The following is a 25710-nucleotide window of genomic DNA, read 5'->3' on the forward strand; positions in this document are numbered from 1 at the left end:
AATCATCTGATAAAGAGTGGTGACTTTGATTGGGATAAAATAAACTTTCTTTGATTATGGGTTCCATCTTATATATATATATATATATATATTGTGTGATAAATATCTTAAAGAGAAATTTGTTAAAACAAGTTGACTCAGTTTTTATTTTTTTATTTTTATTTTTGGAGATTTTAGTTTTCAACAATCTAATTTTCTGAGATGGAGTTTGGTGGTTGATATTTTTTTCCCCTTTGGAAACGTTGATGCCAAACTTTAACTGTTTTATTTGCAATATTATTTTAAGAGAATTGTTAGTAGAATACTGACATGGCAGAATTTAGACCCTTAAATTATAAAAGTATGATTAAAATTTGTAGAAATTTATTTGGTAAATTACTCTAGGAACTCTAGAAGATCTGAATCAGAAATACTGACATAGCAGAATCTAAAGCCTTAAATCATAAAAGAATGGTTAGTATTTGTAAAAATCTATTTGGTAAAATTCCCTAAGAACTCTAGAGAATCCAAATCCAAAAGGAGGATGAGAAGGTGAGACTACAAAAATGGAGCAAGGGGGGTTGAGGGGGGCAATTGCCCCACTCGCCTGCCCAAAATTTACTTAGGGTTTTACTTATTTGTCATATTACCATTATGAGGAAATATATCTCAAAGAGTAATAACTATTTTGTGAGTTTCAAGGTTTTTTTGGTCCTTTTATCAACTTGTTCCCTCCCCTCCACATCACTGGTCCCATCTTAATTTTTGTATTTCATTTATTTTCTTATTCTGTTTACATGAATTTGCTTTTACGTATTTTTTTTCATTTATAAAATTATCATTGGATTATTATTTTTTTATATGAAAACTTCATTAAATTTAAAAGAAAAATAAAACCATTCATCATCTATCAATGTGTTTTAAAGCTTAAAAAAAAAAAAAAAAAAAAAAAAAAAAAAAAAAAAAAAAAAAAAAAAAAAAAAAAAAAAAACAAACAAACAAACATAAAAGTGAATAAGTAAAGAAGCACAAGTTTTAATTGAAAAGATTGAAAAAGAATATTATTATTGCCTTTGAAGTGATAAAAATGATAAAAGAAAAATCATTTTCCAATGTAATAATTTATTCTTTGCTAATAAAATTTGTGTAAGCAAGAAAATGTAAAGATAATTATATAATAAATTATAGAGCTCAATATTTTTTCATGTTAAACTTTGAATTTTCAAATGTTTATAAGTTCACAATTTTTTTTAAAAATATTACAATTTGTTCACTAAAATTTCATATTCGTATGATTTGCACCTGAGTATCCAACTACTAAAATATCTTATTATAATCGTAAATAGAAATTTTTAATTAAAAAAATTATTCATGTGTAAATAAATCTCTAATAGAAAAATATAGTATAGCAAACATACTGATGTTATTTTTTATGTGTGTGCCTGTGTGCATTCTTTTAAATTTTTCCTCCTCCTGAACTTAAATCCTGGCTCTGCCACTACGTGAGAAACATACTTGGCAATGTGAGAGGTATTAATAGGGTAATTTAGTAACACCAATTGCAATAAGCTTTCATGCTTATTTTCTCTCTAAAATAGAGAAATCAATTTTCGGTGGCCAAGGGAGAAAATTTATAGGCCCCACCAAAAATCCTTCCACTTTTCTCTCCTTACTAACAACCCAAAGTCCTATTTTCTCCCTTTTTTTTTCTTTCATTCCTATTTCATCTCCAACCAAACATGACCTTAATGAGACGAGTCTATCAAATCAAGCACATCATCTCCTCAAAAGACAAGGTCCATGTGCCATGTGCATCGCGATTATCTGGCTTTGCTTGTCCACTTTTAATTGTATCTTAAAAAGATGAGTTCCCCCTTTAATCAAAACTCATTGTTAAGAAACTTAAAATAAATAACGTTTAATAATAAAAAATTACACATAATAATAATAATAATAAAAGGAACCACACACACATGCACACATATAGATATGAAGTTTTACCATTTTTTTTTTTATAAAGAGTTTAAAATTTGAAATCGTTACATAATAATTCATTATTAGTTGTTATTATCTATTGCCAATGTAGGGAGGTGTAACCATTTTATTTGTTAAGTTTGTATAAATATTTTTATTTTTATACAGTTGCTACTATCTGTATTTGTTATTGTTTTTATATAAAATATTTTAAACTAAATGATAGAACTCAAACCACTAGCATTGTATTGATTATTCACCCGCAAAACCATACACATTCATACATAAGATTAACAACTTTTTCTCGTCCTAGGTTTTCTCTCTGAGAGACCTAAACGTAGAAACTTTATTATCTTCCACGGAATGATACACCCTTCCCTCTGTTACCAGTGAGCAACAGTAGGGCCTTACTAGTCTTTGTCTCCTACAGTGCTAAAACTATTTTGTCTCTACCCATCCCTTTCTCCCTTCAGTTTCCTTTCTCAATGGAGGCGATTCTCAATGACTGGAAGAAGCTCTCTTTGACAAGTGCAGAGGGGGCCAAGATCAGTCTGTCCAAATCAAAAAACTTGACTAGCAAAGAGTATGTGCTTGCTGCCAAATTCCTTACGAGAAGGGCCCTAAACGTGGAAGCAATAGGGCGGACGTTTAAACCGCTTTGGAGATCACGTAAGGAATTCAAAATCAGAGAGGCTGGTGACCACGTGCTTCTCTTCGTTTTTGAACTGGAGTCCGACGCGGAACGAGTCTTAGCTACAGAGCCATGGTCTTTTGACAGGCATCTAGTACTCTTTCAACGCTATGATGCGTCTGCCCCAGCGCGAACCTTGCGCTTTACGAAGGTGAAGTTTTGGGTGCAACTACATGGATTACCGATGCGTATGTTAGACCCTGAAACAGCAATAGAATTGGGTGAAACTATCGGGCAAGTCTCACCGTCTGTGAACTCGAAGGAGATGATAGGAGGGGATTTCTTACGGATCCGAGTTGAGGTTGACGTGTCCAAACCTCTTTGCCGTGGCCGTACAGTAGTATTGGAGAATGACAGAGAAATCTGGGTATCTTTCAAATACGAGAAACTCTCAAATTTCTGCTATTGGTACGGCATGGTGTCTCATGATGAAAAAGAATGTGAGGTGTGGTTGTCTAGCAAGGGAACGATTTCCATGACAAATAGAGAGTATGGTGAATGGCTACGGGCTTTGTCCTACAACACCGGAAAAACTCATTTTACAACAGTGGCAGGCATGGGTGATGGTCTTGGCGGGACAGAGTCAGTAGGCCAGACTTTTGTTCCAACACCCTCACTTGCCAAGGCGGCTACACCAGTCGTCGACAGTGATAGGAATACGGTTCCCGGCGGCGGTAATACGGTGAACACCCCTCACATGTCATATATGGAAGTAACGGATCCTGCGGAGGATAATCCGCTGCCCATTATCACTAATAACGGCTCAAATCCTGAGGTAATTAATTCCGCTCCAATTTCATCTTCTTTCCTTACTAATCCCCAAGACTTTGACTTGCAAATCCAGGAAATAGATACTGCACTTATGAAGTTTGATCATCAAACCTCGGATCCGTTATGTGAGACAGCTGGAAGTCCGCATATATTGGAATCTCATGAATACGATCCGGATTTAGTGAAGGAAACACAAGTAACGGAAGCTCAGAATCATTGCTCCCACGTGGCAATTCCAAACCAAGAATCCACTTCAGAGACCAACAGCTTACGTAAGTGGAAAAAAATGGCTCGTGATACTCACATGATGACTGACCAGACTTCCTTCAGCACTGCTACCAAACGTGGCAGGGAAACAGAGGAGGATATCCAACCCGAGTTACCTACCAAAAAACTTCAGGTTTCAAGGGAGGACGTACAAGAAATGCCAATGGTGGAGGCTGCTCAGCAGTCCCGCCAATCACAATGAGTCTCTTAGTATGGAACTGTCGCGGGCTTAGGAACCTGCGTACAGGGAAGGAGCTTGAAGTGTTGATTCAGGCCAAAGATCCCTCCGTCGTGTTCTTAGCCGAAACATGGGCGGATGAAGCTAGGCTAAAAGATATTCAGCGGAGCATTAAGTTTGATAATTTATTTTTTGTAGAAAGACATAGCAGAGGGGGTGGTCTAGCATTGTATTGGAAAAACTCTTGTGATCTCCACGTTGATTCTTTCTCAAAGTACCATATAGATTCCATCATAAACAAAGGCAGTGCTGAGGCTTGGCGTTTCACAGGATTTTATGGAGAACCGGTGACTCACAGACGATCTGAAGCTTGGAATAGACTAAGGCAACTCAATAACAGGAATAATATCCCTTGGCTATGCGCAGGAGACTTTAATGAATTGATTCGATGCTCGGAAAAGGTGGGAGGAAGCAATAGAAGCCAATCACAAATGCAACTCTTCAGGGATGTCATTGACGAATGCGGCTTCATTGACCTCGGATTTGTGGGTTCTCAATTCACATGGCGAAAGCATTTCGCCAATGGACACTCTATTTGGGAAAGGTTAGATCGTGGACTAGCTAATAATGAGTGGTTTCTGAAGTTTTCCGGATCAAAAGTGCACCATCTTCATTCCGATTCCTCAGACCATTGTCCATTATGGATTACACTCGACGGTTTAGATCTTCCCGTAGCTGAAAAGCCCTTCCGATTTGAGGAAATGTGGCTTTCGGATAGTGGCTGTTCTAACATAGTTGAAGCCGTATGGTGTTCTTTGGAGGAGAGGGATGATATAGAAATGATGGTCACAAACAAAATTAAAAAATGTGGGAAGGAACTTGGCAGGTGGAACCGGACCCACTTTGGGAATGTGAGACAACAATTAGCAAGGAAAAGAAAAGAACTTTATGAAGCTGAAAAGGTGGCCATGCGGTCTGGATGCAATCAGAGAGTCAGAAGCCTAAAGCAAGATATTTTAGAGCTAGTTGACAAGGAGAATAGACTTTGGTTTCAAAGGTCAAAGATGTTATGGGCAAAATTTGGTGATAGGAACTCAAAATTTTTTCACAGCCACGCCTCACAAAGAAAAAGGAAGAATCTAATCCATAAAATCCAAGATTGCCACGGTCAATGGAGAACGGATAAGGATGAAATAGCTGATTGTTTAGTTCATTACTATCAGGAGCTTTTTTCGGCAACTAACAATCAGTATTGTGACTTAGCCACGAACTCTATTCAGAGGGTCATTACTGCTGAAATGAACGAACAACTTTCTTCAGAATTTTCAGAATGGGAAGTGAAGCAGGCTATCAATCAGATGGCTCCTCTCAAAGCTCCTGGACCAGATGGAATGCCACCTCTTTTTTTCCAACACTACTGGAATTTAATTGGTGATGACATCTCTACCTCTATACTTCATTTTTTAAATTCTGCTTCTTTACCTGAAAATCTCAATCATACTTTCATCACCCTTATTCCAAAAAAGAAAAATCTTGAATCTGCTGCTGATTTCAGACCTATAAGTTTGTGTAATGTGTTATACAAAATTTTCTCAAAAGTTCTAGCAAATAGACTTAAGAAAATTTTACCAAAAATTATTTCTGAACAGCAGAGTGCTTTTACAAAAAGCCGTCTCATTTCTGACAATATTTTGGTAACTTTTGAGTCTCTTCACAGCCTGCAGAATCATAAAGGAAGGGATGATTTTATGGCAATAAAGCTAGACATGAGCAAGACATACGATAAGGTGGAATGGCACTACTTGGAATCAATTATGGTGAAGATGGGTTTCTCAGAGCACTGGATTAAATTGCTCATGCTTTGTGTTAAAAGAGTGTCCTACTCGATCCTGGTAAATGGAGAACCCAAAGGCATGATCACCCCATCAAGAGGCATTCGCCAAGGAGACCCTCTGTCTCCCTTCCTATTTCTACTTTGCACAGAAGGTCTTCATGGTCTCATAAGCCAAGCTGCAAACCAGGGTGATATTAAGGGTTATTCGCTTTGCAAATATAGCCCGAGATTAACTCACCTCCTATTTGCAGATGATAGCCTTTTGTTTTGCAGGGCTACTGTTCAAGAGTGCCAAAAAATTTTGGACATTTTGGAGGTTTATGGAAAATGCTCGGGTCAACAGATTAACCGAAGTAAGACAACAATCTTTTTCAGCAAAGCTACCTGTGAGGAGACCAAAAATCATATAAAAACAGCCTTGGGAGTTCCAGAAATTGTTCAGTACGAGAAGTATTTGGGTCTTCCCTCCCTGGTAGGGAGAAATAAAAGAGCCAGCTTCAACTACATTAAGGAGAGAGTGTGGAAGAAAATACAAGGATGGAAAGAAAAGCTCTTATCACAAGCCGGTAGAGAAGTTTTGATAAAGGCGGTCGTCCAAGCAATCCCCACATTTACTATGAGCTGTTTCAAACTCCCTTTGGGTCTTTGTGCGGAAATTGAAAGTCTCATTAGGAGATTTTGGTGGGGTCAAAATGGAGATCGAAGGAAGATTCACTGGGTCAAGTGGTCCACACTTTGCCAAGCAAAAGATGAGGGAGGGTTGGGCTTCAAAGACCTTGCAGATTTTAATGATGCACTTTTGGCAAAGCAAGCATGGAGATTGCTACATAATAAAAACTCTCTATTCTATAGGGTTTTTAAACCAAGATTCTTTCCTGACTGCTCTATATTGGAAGCCACAAATTCTACTTTGGGATCACATGCCTGGCGGAGTATTTTGAAAGGAAGGGATGTGCTTCTCCAAGGTGCAAGATGGAGAGTTGGAAGTGGGGATTCTATTAGTGTTTGGAATGATGCGTGGTTGCCATCCACTAATCACCCAAAAATTATTTCACAGGTTGTTCCAGGATTCGAAGATGCTAAGGTTTTAGACCTCATTAACCCGATTTCAAGGAAGTGGGAAATTGATCTTATCCGTGGACTTTTTCTTCCAGAAGAAGTGGAGTTGATACTCAGCATTCCACTTAGCCATCGTCCCACGGAAGATAAGGTGATTTGGCCTTATAATTCTTCAGGTGCCTACTCTGTGAAATCGGGCACTAAGTTTTTAGCCAAAGAGAATAACATTTCAATTCCACGGGTTGACCAACTGCATGAAGATGGCACGTGGAAGCGGATTTGGAGTCTTTCTATTCCAAATAAAGTCAGAAATTTTCTCTGGCGTGCTTGTCACAATGCAATCCCGGTCAAGCAAAATTTGGTGAGGAGGAAGATCATTACCGAGGATATGTGTGAACAATGTAATTTAAATTCTGAAACGGTCTGCCATGCTCTATAGGAATGCCCGAAGATTGCAGAAGTTTGGGAGGAGTTACGAGGATTTGAATTTCGACAGATAAAAAGTTTCCATTCTCTCAAAGACTTGATTGCTTTCGTTCATGCAGAAGGGAAGAACTTGGAACTGATGGCTATGGTTATGTGGACAGTTTGCCATCGACGGAATCAAATCAGAGTTGGCTCACGAGACTTCCCAGTGGCGCAAGTGTTATCCCAAGCTAAGCAAGCTCTGACAGAGTTTAGGCACTCGAATGTTTCACTACCTCCTCAACGAGCTGTTGCTGGAAACCCACAGACTCGGACTCACTGGACTCCGCCTCCACGGGAGTGTTTTAAGATTAATTTCGATGGAGCTTCATTTGCTGACCTGGGCAAGGCGGGGCTGGGTGTAGTGATCAGAGATTGCAATGGTAGGGTGGTGGCAACCCTTTCAGAGCAGGCCCCTCTCCCATTCGCACCGGAAATTGTGGAAGCAATGGCTGCTGCCAGAGCTATCGGTTTTGCCTAGGAGATCGGAATCAGGCCATACATTCTCGAGGGAGACGCAGAGATTGTGATTAACACCCTCAAATCTGACGAAGATTCCCTCTCTTCCTTTGGACACATTATTTCTCTGGCTAAATCCACCTTAGATGCCAACAGCTGTATTTCCTTTTCTCATGTACGTAGAATTGGTAATAAGGTAGCTCATAACCTGGCTAGACATGCTAGACATGTTAGAGGTTTGTCAGTGTGGTTGGAAGATGCTCCCCCACACCTCTATTCTGTTCTCTTTGCAGATTCTAGTTAATAATACTGACAGTCTTCTTTCTCAAAAAAAAAAAGTTTCTATTTAACCAATTAAATGATTGAACAATAACTAACTTTACTATTTTTTTTTCTTAAATCATTGAATTTATAATAAAAAAATAATTATAACGTGATAATAACACACATATGTAACAAACCCAATGTATTTCCTAATTATTAAATTATAAAAGTTATATTACATGTATACCATACACGCACAAATACACACAAATCAAAATTCACACAAATCAGGGAAGGACCCCTAGGATTTCGAGTTAAAGGGACTAGAGTATAAGTTAAAAAAAAAATCAAGAAATTCCGAAGAAGCATATTTATTATTAACAAACTATCAACAAAGATATATGCATAAAATTATTATTCTGTAATACATTATAATGCAATTATCTACTAACAAAGACAAAGGCACATAACATCATTGTTTCCATTTTTTTTTTTGGTCTATTTTAGTATATTTAACCAATTTTTTTTTATTTTATGTACTCACTTTTCAAAATACTCTACATTAAATTATTTATTTTACACTACATTTCATTAGAATACTATTTCCTTATCAATTTTTTATTATTATCCCAACTCTTCCTCAACCAAAAACCATTGTCCTCAATTTAAATAATTTCTAAAACATCCATGTGCATAGCTATAGTAATTGTGTAAATTTGCAAAAAATAAGTTTGTGCTACAATAATTGTGCAACTGATGAAATTTACACAGTTTTTGTATCACAAATGTACTTTTGCACAAATTTTGGGTCTTATGGTATTTAACAACTGATGAAAATGCTATTAAAATGAAATCAATGTAAAATTGTAGGGGAAGGAGCCCAAAATTTTTGAAAGTGGGGTCCCAAATATAAAATTGTAAAAAATATACTCATATACATTTTTTTTTTTTTTTTAAAGACTAGGGGCACAGACCCTCTTGGCCCCCACCTAGTTTCGTCCCTGACACAAATGACATTATAACAAAAAATAAACAAAGAAAGAAACAGTGCATACAATCAATCTCAAATGCATCCTCACATTCATATAATATAAATTTATAATAAAGAAATAGATATTTACAACTCACAAACACTCATTCTTTACTTATAGAGTTGGAGTTACTAAGGTAGTTTTTTTTTTATTTATTTATTTTATATACGAAACAAAGGAAGAGTTCATACATGGCTATATAGAGCAAGATTGTACCACCTGTGATACAAAGGTCTGTTAATAGATTGTACCACTTGTACCACCTGTTTAATTAGCAAAACACCACACAACCTTAACTACTACATGAGGAACAACTAAAGTATTACAACATAAACCAAGTTGAGAAACAAAGTTCAAATCAGCTATCCTACTCCTATCCAGCCAATCTGTGCTTTTCCTCGATTTGAAAACTTGATGGAGATTAACCTTGTCGGTTAAGAACAAAACTTGCTAGATGCCATAGTTTTGAGCTATGATACTAGCTTCCACCATTGCTTCAAGTAGAGCTCCTACTGTTGTGTTGTCGAGACTACAATTAACCCCTGAAAACATTTCTGCTCCTTTCATATCTACAGCTATGACTTATATCTCTAGTACTTTTTTCAAGTGGACATCTCTTTTTGTTTTAAGTATATAATGACAAGTGGTAGTGACAGTTTCTTATATTAAAACAAAAGGATATTCCAATTAAAAAGTATTGGAGATAAGCCAAATCCTTCAATTGATATCATCGCTAATTTACTTAATTTTTCTTAGGACATAATCAATTTTAAACAAGATTTAATTAATTTTAATTTTTTTTCTAGCTTTCACAAAAATGTATTGTTAGTTAATATAATTTTTAAAAATTCTTATATCATCACTAACATTTTTATATAATTTAATACATTAATTGGGCTATTTTCATCTACTTATATAAAATATATTTTTAAATTTTTATTTCAAAAAATAAATCTAAACAATTAGTATCAAAATAAATTTTAAATTTTAAAATTTTGGGCACTGATTAATTTTTTTTATAATGTTAAACAAATTAACAAAATATTTTATTGGCCAATAGAAAATATATTTTTCTTTCGGCTAGGTGGGAGGCCTTACTTTTTAATTTTTTTTTTTTGGCAATACTTTTTCTAAAACTTTTTTTGCAATACTATAATGAAAATATAATATATTTAAGTTTAGCTACGGTGGAGGCGGCTGCTATAGAGTTTTTTAATTTATTTATAGAAAAGCCGCCCTATGGAGTTTGATTATGTAATCTCCAATAATAAGAATAAAACAACTTGGGTAACACGCCCTAGTTCAAGAGAGATCCAATCCTTCAAGTTCTAGGAATCTAGACCAGGCCTATATAAACAAGGATTTTGAGTCTTTCAGACTCAAACACCACTCAGTTTGAACTCTTTAAATTCTTGACCCTTAATTTGCAAGTCTACTTTTCATCATGAAGAAGAAATCGGCAGCAAAGAAGGAAGAACAGCATCGTCCGCCTCCGCCTGAACCCTATCCTTGGCTTGTTTATTCCTTTGGCGATAACAATAACGGGCAGATATTTTGCAGCATATCAAATCCCAATGAAATATGCATGCGTAGAATCCCTGAGTTGCGTAATAAAACTTTTTGGGCTACTTGTCATGGTTGGTGTTTATATTTCTGTAGAAATCTCGGCCAAATGATACTGTGGAATCCTGTAACTATGGAGGAAATAACACTTCCGTGTTTGCCTTGGGGGCTAGATATCAAAGATTGCATCTTGACGTCTCCTCCGAGCGAACCAAGTTGCAAGGTCATCTTATTTTTTCACTACATGAACAATATCTTATACTGTGAACTTGGCGATGAAGAATGGACTGAGTTATGTTATTATGATGAGCTGAAACGAACTATAAAGGAGGTAGGATTGGCGGAAGAATTAAAGCTGAAAATGCGTCATCTACTGATTAGCCCTGTTTGCTGCGATGGTGATTTGTATGCAGTATGGACACCAGGAGGAAGTGATCATGATGCCTGCAGGAAGCTTGTAAAAATCCATGACATTCATCGGGACGGCCTTAAAATCGAGCCTCTAAATGTCTTTCTACGGTCAGCTCTTCCGATTACCAAACAAGTACACTTGATGGAATCTTGTGGCGATCTATTCACAGTTGAAATACAGTATAAGGATGAAAGTTTGACAGGCGTTTTAGCAATTGGGATCCATAGATTAAATTTTTCTAACAAAGAGTGGGAACAGGTAGAAACTGCTAAGGACCGGGCATTTTTTTTGCCTTTGGACAGGCTTGATCAGCAAGCGTTTTCCATCCCTGTAATTGACCCAGATGTGGCAAATCGTGTATATTTTACTTTACATGGTGATGATACTTACAAAAAATTGTACTCGTACAACATAGAAGATGGAAACTTTTCTAAATCTACCAAGACTACAGCGATCTTGTCCGGTTTGGATTATGCCTCGTCTCAGGTAATTGTTCACTTGCGAAACTTCTAATTTTTTGTCAACGTCTATATTTTTGCACATTGAAAATCATAATTGGAAAAAAAGTTATATATATCAAAATCTACACTTGTTTGTCAATAATCTTTGGTTACTAATAGAAGAACTTAAAATTTACTACATAAAGTAGACAAACATCCAAAAAGGAACAGATGAGTAGTATTGTTAATTAAAAAAACTGCACATGCTTTTATTACTAATAGCAATTTTGTAAGGTATCTATATCTGCTGAATGTTTGAACACTTTGAATGATTTATTTGCTATATAGATTTTGTTGATTTTATCTATTTATTTCTCTTCTATTCCTTGCTGATATAAGTTCGTGCTTATATAGGTTAACAAATACACTAAAAGAAGACGAGCACAAAAGTTATACAGAAGAACAAGAGCGTGGGAAGGTTTATGGAAGAGAGAATGATTTAAAGGACATGGAATCCACAAATGATATATCTGCCCTTCATTTTGACATGGTTAAAGTGATTGCCGAGCGTCTCATCTTAGTTGATTATTTGCATTTTCGTGCTACTTGTAAAATCTTTCATTCTGCAGCACCTCCGATCCAATGGAGGATTGCCATGGAGAAGGTGGAAAACCCTTCTTTATTATCTCCATGGCTGGTATTTTTTGAGAACGAAAGTGTTTGTGCTTTCATTGACCCAAAACATGGTGACAAGTATATCATCAACTTGCCACAAGTACTAAAAGGAGGTATAATTTGCGGCTCAAAGGATGGTTGGTTGCTAGTAGCTGTAGCTGAAAAATCACATTTCTTTACAGGTGAAAAGTTAACTTTCTTTTTCAATCCATTTACACAAGCCATTCTACCGTTGGCAGAGAATATAGATAGATCTCTGAATTTCTCTTGCATCGGCTTCTCTTCCTCCCCACCCTCTTCAGAATGTGTAGTTGTTAATTTGAGTAAGCGTAAATTGCTTGATGCTAAAGGTGACGTCTATGATGAGAAGCTTGTTGTAGAGTACTCTTCTAGCTTGGGGCAAGACCTGGACCTGGACATAGAACATTGGCATGAAAATGAGTTCAGTGATGCAGACTTTTCCTTTAATAACAATAGCCCGATTTTCTACAGAGGAGCATTTTATTGTTTGGGTCAAAAAGGAAACCTAGGAATTTTGAAGCTAAACGATGATGGTGAGAATACTTGGGAAGTTCTTACGAAACCTAAACCACCATGCATGAGTGGTTATGACCAGAATTATTTAGTGGAATGTGATGGCGAGCTCTTTTCGGTATTTGTGGGTAATATGAGAAAATGGGTACAAGTTTTCAAATTGAATGAATCTAAAATGACCTGGATTAGAGTTGAAAATTTGGGAAATCATATGTTTTATTTGAGTTGCTCATCATCCTTTTCTGTAAAGGCAAAAACTCTTGGAATGGAAAACAAAATTTACTTTCCTATATTCTGTGGACAAAGCATGGTCTTCTTCTCACTAGAGAAAAAGAAGTTTCATTCCTTTGAGGGTAAAGATGTTGACTTTTATAGCTCAAGGGAAAAGTTGCGATGTGGCTGGATCGAACCTAGGTGGTGCTAGAGAAAAGAGATCATTTTGGCGTGAAATTGAAATGTATATGCCGTTTTGTTCTAGTTAAGTACACGTGTATTATGTTGCGTTGAGTCAGTGGGTCCCGCTTCTTTTGTAGCTTTTTTTTTTTTTTTGATGAGTTCTTTTGTTGCTTTTGTGCAGCAAGACTTTGTTTCTGCTTTGATTGTAGCTAGTTCATAGTTGTTGGTTTTTCTTTCTATAAATATTTTACAAATTAAAAAAAAAAAAAATTAACGTAAACTATTGTTGATGGTATTGCTCAAGACTTGCTTTTTATATTTTTAGCTGAATGTTGAACAGTTACCCATTACTTAAAATATGCTGCTTAATTTTCTTCTGAATTTGTTTTTTATTATAGAACTATTGAAATTATTTGTACCAAATTTTTATCGATCCCATTAAAAAGTGAATTTCTTCTTGTGCGGTTCATTGAGAATTTGAGAGATTAATGTTCAAACATTTAGCCAATTACTTTGAAGTGTGAAATTATCAGTGGCCTGAAATTACTACAATAAATGTAAAACAAAATAAATGTAATTTGTTGGAATAATTGGTGATGCCGTACCAATCTACAAGCTATTGTTTTTGTTATTTTATTTTTTTAATCCAAAACAATCAGAATAAATGCTGCATTTGAATTACAAAAAACGAGGTCTATAGCCGCTTTTTTAAAACGCGACTATAGTCCCTAAAACCGCAGCTATAGGCCACGTTTTCTATCATATGGGCTTTGTCTATAGCCGCGTTTGTAAAAACAACGCAAAACGCGGCTATAGACAAGCATCACACCTTCTCAAATGCAACAATCAAGTTATCCCTTGCAGTTGAAAATGGACTATCCACTGCCAAACTCCGGAAATATCGATAAACAGCCGCCAGCTCATCCCCCAAATATGAAGCCAATATAGCAAGCTGAGATAACAACCAGAGAATGTGTCACACCGAAAGATCAACATTAAAAACATAAAACAGAAGAAAAAAAAATCCACTGTATATTAAAGAATAGATTGGATCGATGATAAAATGGTAGTAATGGGCAAAACCTGATGATGGGGATTTCCACTTGATGGCCAAAGAGATGCAGCTTGCAAGTAATAACTTGAAGCTGCTGCAAACTCCCTAATTTTGGAGTCACCCTCCGCATATAATCCTTTGTAACGTACATTAAGGTACATTAAAAGAAAAGAAAAGTGTGTTTCGACAATAAATTAAATGACCATTTTAAAATTTAATGATAATCCAAAAAAAAAAAATAGAAAAGATCAGATCCATACGATATGTGTTAATATCTTAGATCCAAGGATGCCCCACGATACCCATTATTGCTTAGAATGCAAGTGTCCAAATATCAGTCCAGGTACACAATTTGCAGAATATATAATTAGAAAATATTATATCCACAATATACTCATCAACAAGCAAAACTTGGCAAGGACATATTAGAAAATCTTGTACCATAAAAATAACGTACTATATTGTCTTTTAACAAAATTTATTTCAAGTGGGTTCGTTATCTCAAACTTAAATTCTAGCCTATGCTTTTTTTTCTTACCTACCCCACACCCACATTTAAAAAATAATAATAACCCAAACCCCACCTATCATTGAAACAATGGGGCCTACTTTCATTTTTTATTGCATAATTGGCCTCCAAAACTCTTTTCAGACAAAGGATTAAGGACAAGTGTGATTTTAAAGAAGACACAAATCACACACACATACACAGCCCTGGAAGTGAAAATTCAATTAAAATTTTTAAGAGCATAAATTAGTTGAAGTTTAGACAGATAATAAGTAAAGTCCCAAAACTACAGGAAAAGTAGATACCTTCTCATAAAGACGTTGGGCACGCTCCCTTGATGGAGGAGCAGACATTTTATCCATTTGTACAATCATCATCCATTTAATATGCTCTTGTAATTCCAAAAGGCATTAATCTGTAAATTTTTACAGGCACATAATCATCAACTTGTAGACAAACAAGAAAACAATTCACCTTTTCAATAAAGAGATGCAGAGGAAAGAGAAGAATAACAGTGCAATCCCAAGTGAAACAATCCACATCAAATCAATTGTGTAAAAAAAAGTTTATAAATAGCCAACTAATTACGTAAAGAGTTATGGTTTGGTTAGTTGCATAAGATGGGTAATTGTTGGATTAATTTGTACAATTATACCGTACTCCATATAGTTTACCTTAGAATTTTATGTTCAAACTTTTGTGGAATGTTTGAAATAACTAGGTACCCTCTGGTCTTCACCAATGATCATTAGGTAAAGTGGTATTTGTGTCTATACATGCCCTTGTTACGGGGGTGGAAAAGAAGAAGAAAATTATCTTCAAGGAAACAAATGAATTGAACATAGGAAATTTTGAGAGGTTGTGTAAAATAAAATCTGCCATGAAGATCTCTATTGTCTATCGAAACATAGATTATAATGGCCTTTACTATTCAAGCATCACTATTGCCTTATAGCTTGACACAGTCCTGTAGCAAAACGCCAAATCATCTCTCTCTCTCTCTCTCTCTCAGAGACACACACACATCCATCATCTTCCTTTTTTTCCTGTTGTTAGGAACTTACCCATTCATCTGTTCTGATGTTGAAACACATACAATATATATGCCATGTCATAAACACTGCCACACACATGCAAGTAGATTCTATTATATGTCTAAAAAAATTCCTTCTCATTACTACATTCAGAAGAGAGAATTTTAAAAATATAGGAAATAATAATACAAACCTGCCATAGCAATTGGAAAATAGAGAACAGCATTGTGCTAATGGCCAGATTTCCAGACAGACTAGTCTACACAAATTGGCATAGAATAAAATAAAGAATGAAAGAACATTGAGTTGATTGGATAATAACAAAGTAACACTTCAATGACCCACCTCCAATCTGGTTCTATTTACAACCTGGGATTTTGCGGCAACTGAAAAAAAGTACACAAGGGCAAAAATGTAACACCAAAAAGCATTCCCAAAGGAAAGAGATGAAACAAGAAAAATAATTTAAAAAATGACTCTAATTATGATCCATATTATGGAATTCGTCTTGCGCAGGCTGCTGATTACAATAACCATTCATGTTTTAGAAGGTCAAGAGTCACATAGGCTTGAGTTAATTGGATTGAGGTGTGCTCTTTTAGGGGAATCCTGATGCCACAAGTACTATCTAAAATGTGAGATTATTATAGCCCTATAGTATAGTACATGTTGAGACATTCATGTGTCCTATGACACAAACATTATCAGGCATTGGCAACAATGGGCTTACATTGGGACGAACACACTACATAAGAAGCTACAGTAGAAAGAAATCCAACTAAAAGAACCACGAAGAGGACATGATTGTTTTGGCCTGCATGGAAACCATATGAACATCATTATCTACCCTGGTATTCTGTCACATTGTGTGCAAAAATCACGAAGAAGTAGAGGGATAACTCACACAGAATAACACCATAAGAGGATTCAAAGAATTTTATAGTTATTTTAACAAGGAAAAACTGTTAGACATATATCACTTACCTATGCAGTTCCCAAAAGCAGGACAGTGGTGATCGAATCCCTTTATCTATCCCTTGCAGATTCTGCAATATCTTACCCTCCTGCCCAAAACAGAACCCTGCAAATGAAACCATTATTGGAGACAAACACAGAGAAACAACAAAGAAAGAATCAATTGGAAAGTTTTTTATTAAAAAGAAAATTGAGAAAAATAGTATTACTTCAGTTGGGCATTCATGACATAAGACACTTGCTGATGGCTCCAGTATCTGCACAGGTGAATATATAGAAGGTCATTATATGTACCACTTTAAATTATCAAGTGTGCGTGCGTGTGTGTGCGCGCACGACATGATATAGTTGCAAGGCAGGAAAAATTTGGTCACTGTGAGCTCACAACCAAATTCAGCTATCAATTCTTAAAACATTAACAAACAAACAAAAAAAAAAAAAAACAAACAAACAAACAAACCAACTTCATTGCAGATTACAAGCTTTTTGTTTCATAATAAGATATATCTAGTTAATAGACCCATGAGCATAATTACTACAGTAAGTGTGGAGTGTGGCAAGCAAGGCTTCTAGTCCAGAATAGTGAGACGTCACGAAGCAGGAAGCACATATGCTGTTTTGGTATAAAATGAAAGCATCTGAATAAAGTCTAAAATCCATTCAAAAAATTGATAGCCAAAACACCAAGGAAAGTCATATTGTACACCTTGTTGGTTACACAAACACTAGTCCAGGCATCTCTTTTGCCTTTCTCTTCCTTTCTTTTTTATTTTTTTTTATTTTTTTAGCCCCCCCGGGGGGGGGGGGGGGGGGGGGAGTGGTAAGCATCTTCAACAGTCAAACAAGTTATAGCAAAAACCAATTTGCAACACACAGAACCAAACAATCTCAAAATGCTTAGAAAGATGTACGTGCCAATTCATTACTTCCAACATAGTGAAAAAAAGAACACACAAAAATTGTACTATAATCACATTTGATATACACAAACATGCACACAGCTCATAATATAATTAAATTTGCTACACACTGGATGCACGTACATGCACCCAACTCGTACCATGATTAAATTTGCTACACCAACACACAAAGCATACTATAATCACATTTGCTATACACAAACATGCACCCAGCTCATAATATAATTAAATTTGCTACACACTGGATGCACGCACACAATCATCCCTTCAGCTTTGGGCCTTCAGAGCAAGAAACAAAACATAGTTGCTCATTTTAGCACCAAGGTGGCAAGGTCGCGAGTATCAAGCCATGGCTGACACCACTCCTAAGCTTCTTGCAATGATAGTACTTGTGTTATCCTTAGGCCCCAAAGCACAATTGGACCCATTGTACATACTGTACTCTTACTGTGTACTACTATACTTCCGTACTTGTACACTACTAGTTCTAGACTCTGCCTATAGACCTCCTATATTGGTCAGAACATAATATATACCCAGTTTCAACATTGCTAAACACAAAAACAACAATGTGTCATCTCGTACAATAATTAAATTTGCTTCAAAAAAAAAAATTTATAGTAACATTCAATCATGTTAAGCAATTTTAAACGGAAGTGAGAACTCATCAGAGCATCAATAACAGAATTCTCGATAGTATTAAAAAAACGCACCTGGTCTAAGAACAGCTAAATAAACAGCCCAAATGAAGAATATATTGAAGAAAAAAAAAAGCCGAAGCTGACCCAGAAACTCCAAGAAGCATTTTACTACATCTCCCCAACCCCACAACCATTAACAACACCGGAGCTACAAAACCACAGAAACCCCCCAAAGTTTCAAAACCAATCAACTTTATAATTGGCATGTGATGAAGTAGATCCCTAGGGTTTTTACAAGGATCCCATATAGGAAACCCTAGTTCATTCTCTTCTATTGAACATAACATCACAGGGTTCGGCCAACGCCACTGTGTATAAACTCTGAAGAATCGAGATACCAGCATACTCGGAATTTCATTCTCTTCTTTGACCCTTTCTTTTTTGGTATTCGATTTTCTCGGCATCCAAACTAAGGTTAAATAAAAATAGTAAAAAAAACAAAAACAAAAATATTTACAGCAAGAAAAGAAAAAAGTAAAGAGAAATAAAACAAGATCCCCAAAAGTTTCTCGAGAATAATACGATTTTCAGAATCCAAAACCAAAAAGCAAAAAAAAAAGAAAAAGAAAAAAGAATCAATTAATTAATTGAATGCAAAACTGACCTAGCGAATTGGATCCATGAGATTTGAGGGGATCAGAGCATCGGATTGTGAAGAACATGAAGACCAAAATCTTTGTTAGGGTTTGGGTTAGAGAGAGAAAGTGAAAGTGAAAGAGAGAGAGAGAGAGAGAGAGGTGGTGGTGGGTTTGGTAATAGAAAATAGAAAATAGAAGACGATGAGGTTTAGAGAGGGCTGGATCGGTGATTAGGGTTTGGGAGTCAAAGGGAGAGACTGTTGAGTGATATTGGCTTAGGGTTTTTTCTTTTATTTATACCAAACCTTTAGCCGCGTTTAAGAAACGCAGCTATACTCTTGGTTTTCCTAGAACATAGGGAAAACCGAATCCTTTAAGATCTAGAACTCTAGACCCTGCCTATATAAACAAGAACTTCGTGTCTTTCAAACTCAAGCACCTCTCAGTTTGAACTCTTTAAATTCTTGACCCTTAATTTGCAAGTCTACTTTTCATCATGGAGAAGAAATCGGCAGCAAAGTATGAAGAACAGCATCGTCCGCCTCCGCCTGAACCCTATCCTTGGCTTGTTTATTCCACTGATAAACACAGCAGAAGACAAATATTTTGCAGCATATCAAATCCCAATAAAACATATATACGTAAAATCCCTGAGTTGCAGAATAGGAAATTATGGGCTAATTGTCACGGTTGGTGTTTATATTGCCATAGAGATTTCTGCCCCATATTGTGGAATCCTGTAACTATGGAAGAAATAAAACTTCCGTGCATGCCCAAAGCAGATATTGGAGATTGTATCTTGACGTCTCCTCCAAGCGAACCAGGTTGCAAGGTAGTCTTATTTGTTGTACGTATGCGTTATATATTATACTGTGAACTTGGCGATGAAGAATGGACCGAGTTATGCTATTATGATGAGCTGAAACGAACTATAGACTTGGTACGAATTCTGGAAGAATCAATGCCGACAATGCCTAATCTATTAATTAGCCCTGTTTGCTGCGATGGTAATTTGTATGCAGTATGGTCACCATTAGGAGATTGTGAACACGGTAGGAGGCTTGTAAAAATTCATGACATTCAGCGTGACGGCCTTAAAATCGAGCCTCTAAATGTCTTTCTACGGTCACCTCGTCCGACTACGAAACAAGTACACTTGATGGAATCCTGTGGCGATCTATTCACAGTTGAAATACAGTACAAGGATGAAAGTTTCACAGGCGTTTTAGCAATTGGGATCTACAGATTAAATTTTTCTAACAAGGAATGGGTACAGGTAGAAACAGCCAAGGACCGGGCTTTTTTTTTGCCTTTGAACACAATTGAACAGCAAGCGTTTTCCATCCATGTAACTAATCCAAATGTGGCAAATCGTGTATATTTCACTTTATATGGTGATGACACTTACAAAAAATTGTACTCGTACAGCATAGAAGATGGAACAATTTCAATTTCCTCACCTTTTCTAAATCTACCAAGACTACAACGATCTTGTCTGATTTGGATTATGCCTCTTCTCAGGTAATTGCTCACTACTTGTAAACTTTTAATTTTTTGTCAACATCAATAGGTTCACATTGAAAATCACAATTGGGAAAAAATTATATATATATTAAAATCTATACTTGTTTGTCAATAATCTATGGTTACTAATGAAAATTCATATATGGTAGGCACCGTACAAACTAGTTTTATATAGTTGAGGAATTTCAAAATTTACTACATAAAGTTGACAAACATTCAAAAAGAACAGATCAGTACTATTGTTAATTATAAAAAAAACTAAATATGCTTTTACTGCTAATAGCAATTTTGTAAGGTATCTATATCTATTGAATGCTTGAACACTTGAATGGTTTGTTTGCTATATAGATTTTGTTGATTTTATCTATTTGTTCCTCTTATACTCCTTGTTGATATAAGTTCGTGCTTATATAGGTTAACAAATACACAAAAAGAAGACGAGCACAAAAATAATACAGAAGAACAAGGAAGTGGGAAGGTTTATGGAAGAGAGAATGATTTAAAGGACGTGGAGTCCACAAATGATTTAGCTGCCCTTCATTTGGACATGGTTAAATTGATTGCCGAGCGTCTCATCTCGGTTGATTATTTGCACTTTCGTGCTACTTGTAAAATCTTCCATTCTGCAGCACCTCCGATCCAATGGAGGATTGCCATGGAGAAGGTGGAAAACCCTTCTCTATTATCTCCATGGCTGGTGTTCTTTGAGAACGAAAGTGTTTGTGCTTTCATTGACCCAAAACATGGTGACAAGTATATCATCAACTTGCCACAAGTACTAAAAGGAGGTATAATTTGCGGCTCAAAGGATGGTTGGCTGCTAGTAGCTGTAGCTGAAAAATCAGCTTTCTTTTTAGGTGAAAATTTAACTTTCTTTTTCAATCCATTTACCCAAGCCATTCTACCGTTGGCAGAGAATATAGATAGAGCTCTAGATTTCTCTTGCATTGGCTTCTCTTCCTCCCCACCCTCTTCAGAATGTGTAGTTGTTAATTTGAGTAAGCGTAAATTGCTTGATGCTAAAGGTGACGTCTATGATGAGAAGCTTGTTGTAGAGTACTCTTCTAGCTTGGGGCAGGACCTGGACATAGAACATTGGCATGAAAATGAATTTAATGATGCAGACTTTTCCTTTAATAACAATTGCCCGATTTTCTACAGAGGAGCATTTTATTGTTTGGGTCAAAAAGGAAACCTAGGAATTCTGAAGTTAAACAATGATGGTGAGAATACTTGGGAAGTTCTTACTAAACCTAAATCACCATGCATGAGTGGTTGTGATCAGAATTATCTAGTAGAATGCGATGGTGAACTCTTCTCGGTATTTGTGGGTAATATGAGAAAATGGGTACAGGTTTTCAAATTGAATGAATCTAAAATGACCTGGATCAGAGTAGAAAATTTGGGAAATCATATGCTTTATTTGAGTTGCTCATCATCCTTTTCTGTAATGGCAAAAACTCCTGGAATGGAGAACAAAATTTACTTTCCTATATTTTTTGGACAAAGCATGGTCTTCTACTCACTAGAGACCAAAAAGTTTCATTCTTTTGATGGAAAGGATGTTGATTATTATAGCTCAAGGGAAAAGTTGCGCTGTGGCTGGATCGAACCTAGGTGGTGCTAGAGAACTCTAAAGAGATTATTTTTGGCGTGAAATTGAGATGCATATGCTGTTTTGTTGTTATGTTAAGTGCACGTAAATTATGTTGCATTGAGTCAATGGGTCCTGCTTCTTTTGTAGATGCTGTGCAGCAAGACATAGTTTCCGCTTTGACTGTAGCTAGTTCATAGTTGCTGTTTTTTTTTTTTTTTTTTTCAATAAATATTTTCCAAATTAAAAAAAAAATTTTTTTTTTTTTTTTTTTTCAATAAATATTTTCCAAATTAAAAAAAAAAAAATTAACGTAAATTATTCTTCATGGTAATATTCAAGAGTTGCTTTCCATATTTTTAGCTGAATATTGAAGACTTATCTCTATTACTTAAAATGTGCTGCTTAATTTTCTTCTCAATTTGTTATTTTATTAATATAGAACTATTGAAATTTATTAGTACCAAATTTTGATCGATCCCATTAAAAAGTGAATTTTTTCTTGTGCGGTTGATTGATAATTTGAGAGATTAATGTTCTAACAGTTTGCCAATTACTTTGAAGTGCGAAATTATATATAAGTGGCCTAAAATAACTACAATAAATTTAAAACAAAATAATAGTAATTTCATGGAATAAATTAATGGTGATGCCGTAATAATCGAACAATAAGTTGATTTAGTTATTTAATTTTTTTAATCCAAAACAATCAAAATAAATGCTACATGCCAATTACATTTTTCCAAATAAAAGCTATGCCTCCAAGAACTATCAACATCTCATACAAATTTAACATCTAACTATCAAATCTTTTACTTCCTGCAATAACTCTCTGTCATCTCCGCCTCTCAAGCAGCATGCAAGCCATTCATTAAACTTTAAAAAGGCAAGCCCTCTAATGAGAGCATCTATTTTTATTTTTATTTTTTTCACACTATAATTTTATAAATTCCATCATCCAGTGATCTAGATAGAAGAACACAACAAAGCTAAGTAACCTATGTTTCAAAACATTAAGTAATCTCGTTATATCTCATGGAAGGATGCTACAAAAACTTAAAATAAATAAGAGATACCAAAAATAGCAAGAGAACGGAAAGATGCGTACATATCAGCACACAAAGGATATAAACATGTCTCCCAGCCAAAACACATGTTTAAATCTCAGACTAGAGGCATCATTAATTTTAGTAAATATGATGCATCAAAAAGAGAAAAATACATAATAAAAATAAAATAATAAAAGCATGTAAACAGGAATCTTGATATTGCATTGGCCTGCTATTCTAAGGATGTGCTAAAATGGTTTTGGACCACCAGGCATTAAAAGAAGAACGGGAAAAAAAAAATCGCTGTAATAAGATACAGAGCATGTTATCATGAAACAGACAAATTATGACATATTTTCCATAAAAAATTGGGCTCTCCTTATCAGGCTTTGGGTTTGGGTTGCCCACAACATATCGATTAAAAAGAGATGCAAAAAGTAGAAAGATATTAACAAAACCAATACTTCAAAGAAAAGTGTTGGTATTTTTGTCTTGTTCCCACCAGTAGCATGGAGCTTGACATGCAGGGCAAGTTCCTGCTTTATAAAAAATAAAAATATGAACAACAATAAGCGACGAACCTACGTGTGTACCACCTCCAGTTTAAAAAAAATAATAAAATAAATAAAACTTATTAGTGTACAACAATTTAGGCCATGTTTGGTAGAGTTATTAAACAACTCATTTTCAGTTTTTAAACAACATTATACGTATTTCTACACACTTTTTTATCTATACATATTTCAAAAAAATACAAACAATATTGCTTAAACTTCAATACCAAATGGGCCCTTAAACTTTTAATTCTAAAATATCTATACTTGGCCTCCCTCCTTCAAGAAATTGACAAATTAACCTTTGAAACTCCAAAATTTTTTATTATCAAACCATCTGTTGTATCGTCTCTCATCTCATGGATCTCTTTCTCTTTACCATGTGATGTGTTGTGTGGGGCGTGAGAAAACTCGCTGCTCTTTGACTCCACTCAAGCTGTGGTTCTTGTAAATAAATAAATGATAGAATTTATTGATTTGCAATATTTGTACAACCTCTCAAACTAAGAAAGTACAACGTGGAGAACCCAAGCCATATGTTATCTATTCTCACCTCTTTTTTCTACCTCACAAAAAATGTTAGACACTCTTTTATCTTTTTCGAGAAAAAGAATATTAATGTCTTTATTTTAACTAGAATGTTAATGTCTCTTGCTAATTGATAATTGCTCCTGATAATTTAGTGGTCAACATTATTTTAGAAAAAATTTAGTGGTGTGGCCGGTTTTCTTTTCCTTGTAGCTAGGAGGAGGTGTTAGGCTGCATCAACTTCGTTGATTTGTATTTCAGAAAATTGAGCTTTAATCAACAATTTTTCGTCAGTGTGGCCAATTGTTGGGCAAAAGGAAAAAAATTGATGTTTTAGTAAAATGCCACTTTGAAGAAACATTTGATTGCTAAAGGTCTTCTTCAATCTTGACAGATTGGCAGCATGCTTAGGCAATGGGTTTTATTCAAATGGGGAAGAGCCGAAGAGGAACAAGTGACGAGGGACCAATCAGATGAGGAAAAAGGATGGGAAGCAAGAGGGGGGGCAAAACTCGAAAGGATAGAGGGGAGGGGAAGGTAGTTGGTGACATAATTATCGGCTGATCACAACAGCTAACATAAAATATGTCGTTGCCGATCAACTCGGTGTGGTTTCATTGGTGCCAAACAGTTTGTTTGTAGAGTTGAACAAACCTAATTGTCATGAGATGGATTTATCACTCTATGGTTTGGTGTAGAGTAAATGAATGTTCTTTAGTAAGAATCTAAGAAAGTGGTTTTTTGGCACACATCTCAAACAATTTTAGATTGTGAAGCAATTTTCCAGCAAAAGGAAAATTAAAAGAATGAAAAAATGGTAAAGGAAAATTAAACTGCTCCGTATCAATATTGCAAAAATGGTAAAAGAATGAAAAATATTTATTAAAAGCTTCCTCTATCATACATTTCTAATAAGCGAACTTTACATGACCGCAATAAACAGTGAACAAATATCAAGAGAATACAATAACTGATAAAGAGAGAAGAATCTCCTAACAAACAATAATTATCAAATAGCAGTTGTATTTGATAAAAAATAATATATAAACTTTATAATAGATGTACCCGTTTCTCTATTGTCAAAGTGAAAAATAATATTCACTCTCAAAACAACACGAAGATAAGATAAGAAAAAATTTCATCCCTAACTAACATTTACTTAATACATTATATCATCCATACCATCTAGTCACCATTTCCTTTCTGGGCTATCATCTCTAACCATCCTCTAAAATTTTGTGGTTGTCTATGCTTCCTACCCAGCACAGAATTCTATTCCCGACCGTTTTACAATTTATTATAATAACAAACATGAAGATATCATTGCATAATCTAATATCAATTATTTACAATTTATTTCAATGACAAATATGAAATAATTATCTATTTCAATGAAGATATCATTGCAGCAATTTGATCTTGATTATTTTTGTCAATTATTTGTAAGTTATTGCAATATGATTTGTAAAGTAATAGTTTATTATTGCAAAATATTCAAAGCAGTAAATTGTTTATTACAACAACATATATATGATTGTATCAAAATTTTCATTAAAATATTTGAATTTTATTGCCAAAAAAAAAAAAAAAGTTGTACATAAATACTAAAACCTAGATAAAGCTGGTCTCAAACACACACAATTGAAAATTTCTCACGCAATTTCCTATTTCTCTATTCAAAATAACCCATTGATAGAAG

The 25710-nt window shown here is 35.2% G+C and overlaps 1 protein-coding gene and 1 pseudogene across 1 annotated transcript; one reads left to right on the forward strand and one right to left on the reverse strand.

The window, feature by feature from the left end:
• The first annotated feature begins 11895 nt into the window (after positions 1–11895).
• Positions 11896–13020, forward strand: LOC112019075 (F-box/kelch-repeat protein At1g57790). The gene has a single exon (XM_024051600.1). The coding sequence runs from the start codon at positions 11896–11898 to the stop codon at positions 13018–13020; it is 1125 nt and encodes a 374-aa protein (XP_023907368.1).
• A 2266-nt stretch (positions 13021–15286) lies between these two features.
• On the reverse strand, positions 15287–17911 carry LOC112019074 (uncharacterized; annotated as a pseudogene).
• Between the last annotated feature and the right edge of the window lie 7799 nt (positions 17912–25710).

Source organism: Quercus suber, unplaced genomic scaffold, assembly GCF_002906115.3.
Source record: "Quercus suber isolate HL8 unplaced genomic scaffold, Cork oak 2.0 scaffold_844, whole genome shotgun sequence".
NCBI classification, from domain to species: domain Eukaryota; kingdom Viridiplantae; phylum Streptophyta; class Magnoliopsida; order Fagales; family Fagaceae; genus Quercus; species Quercus suber.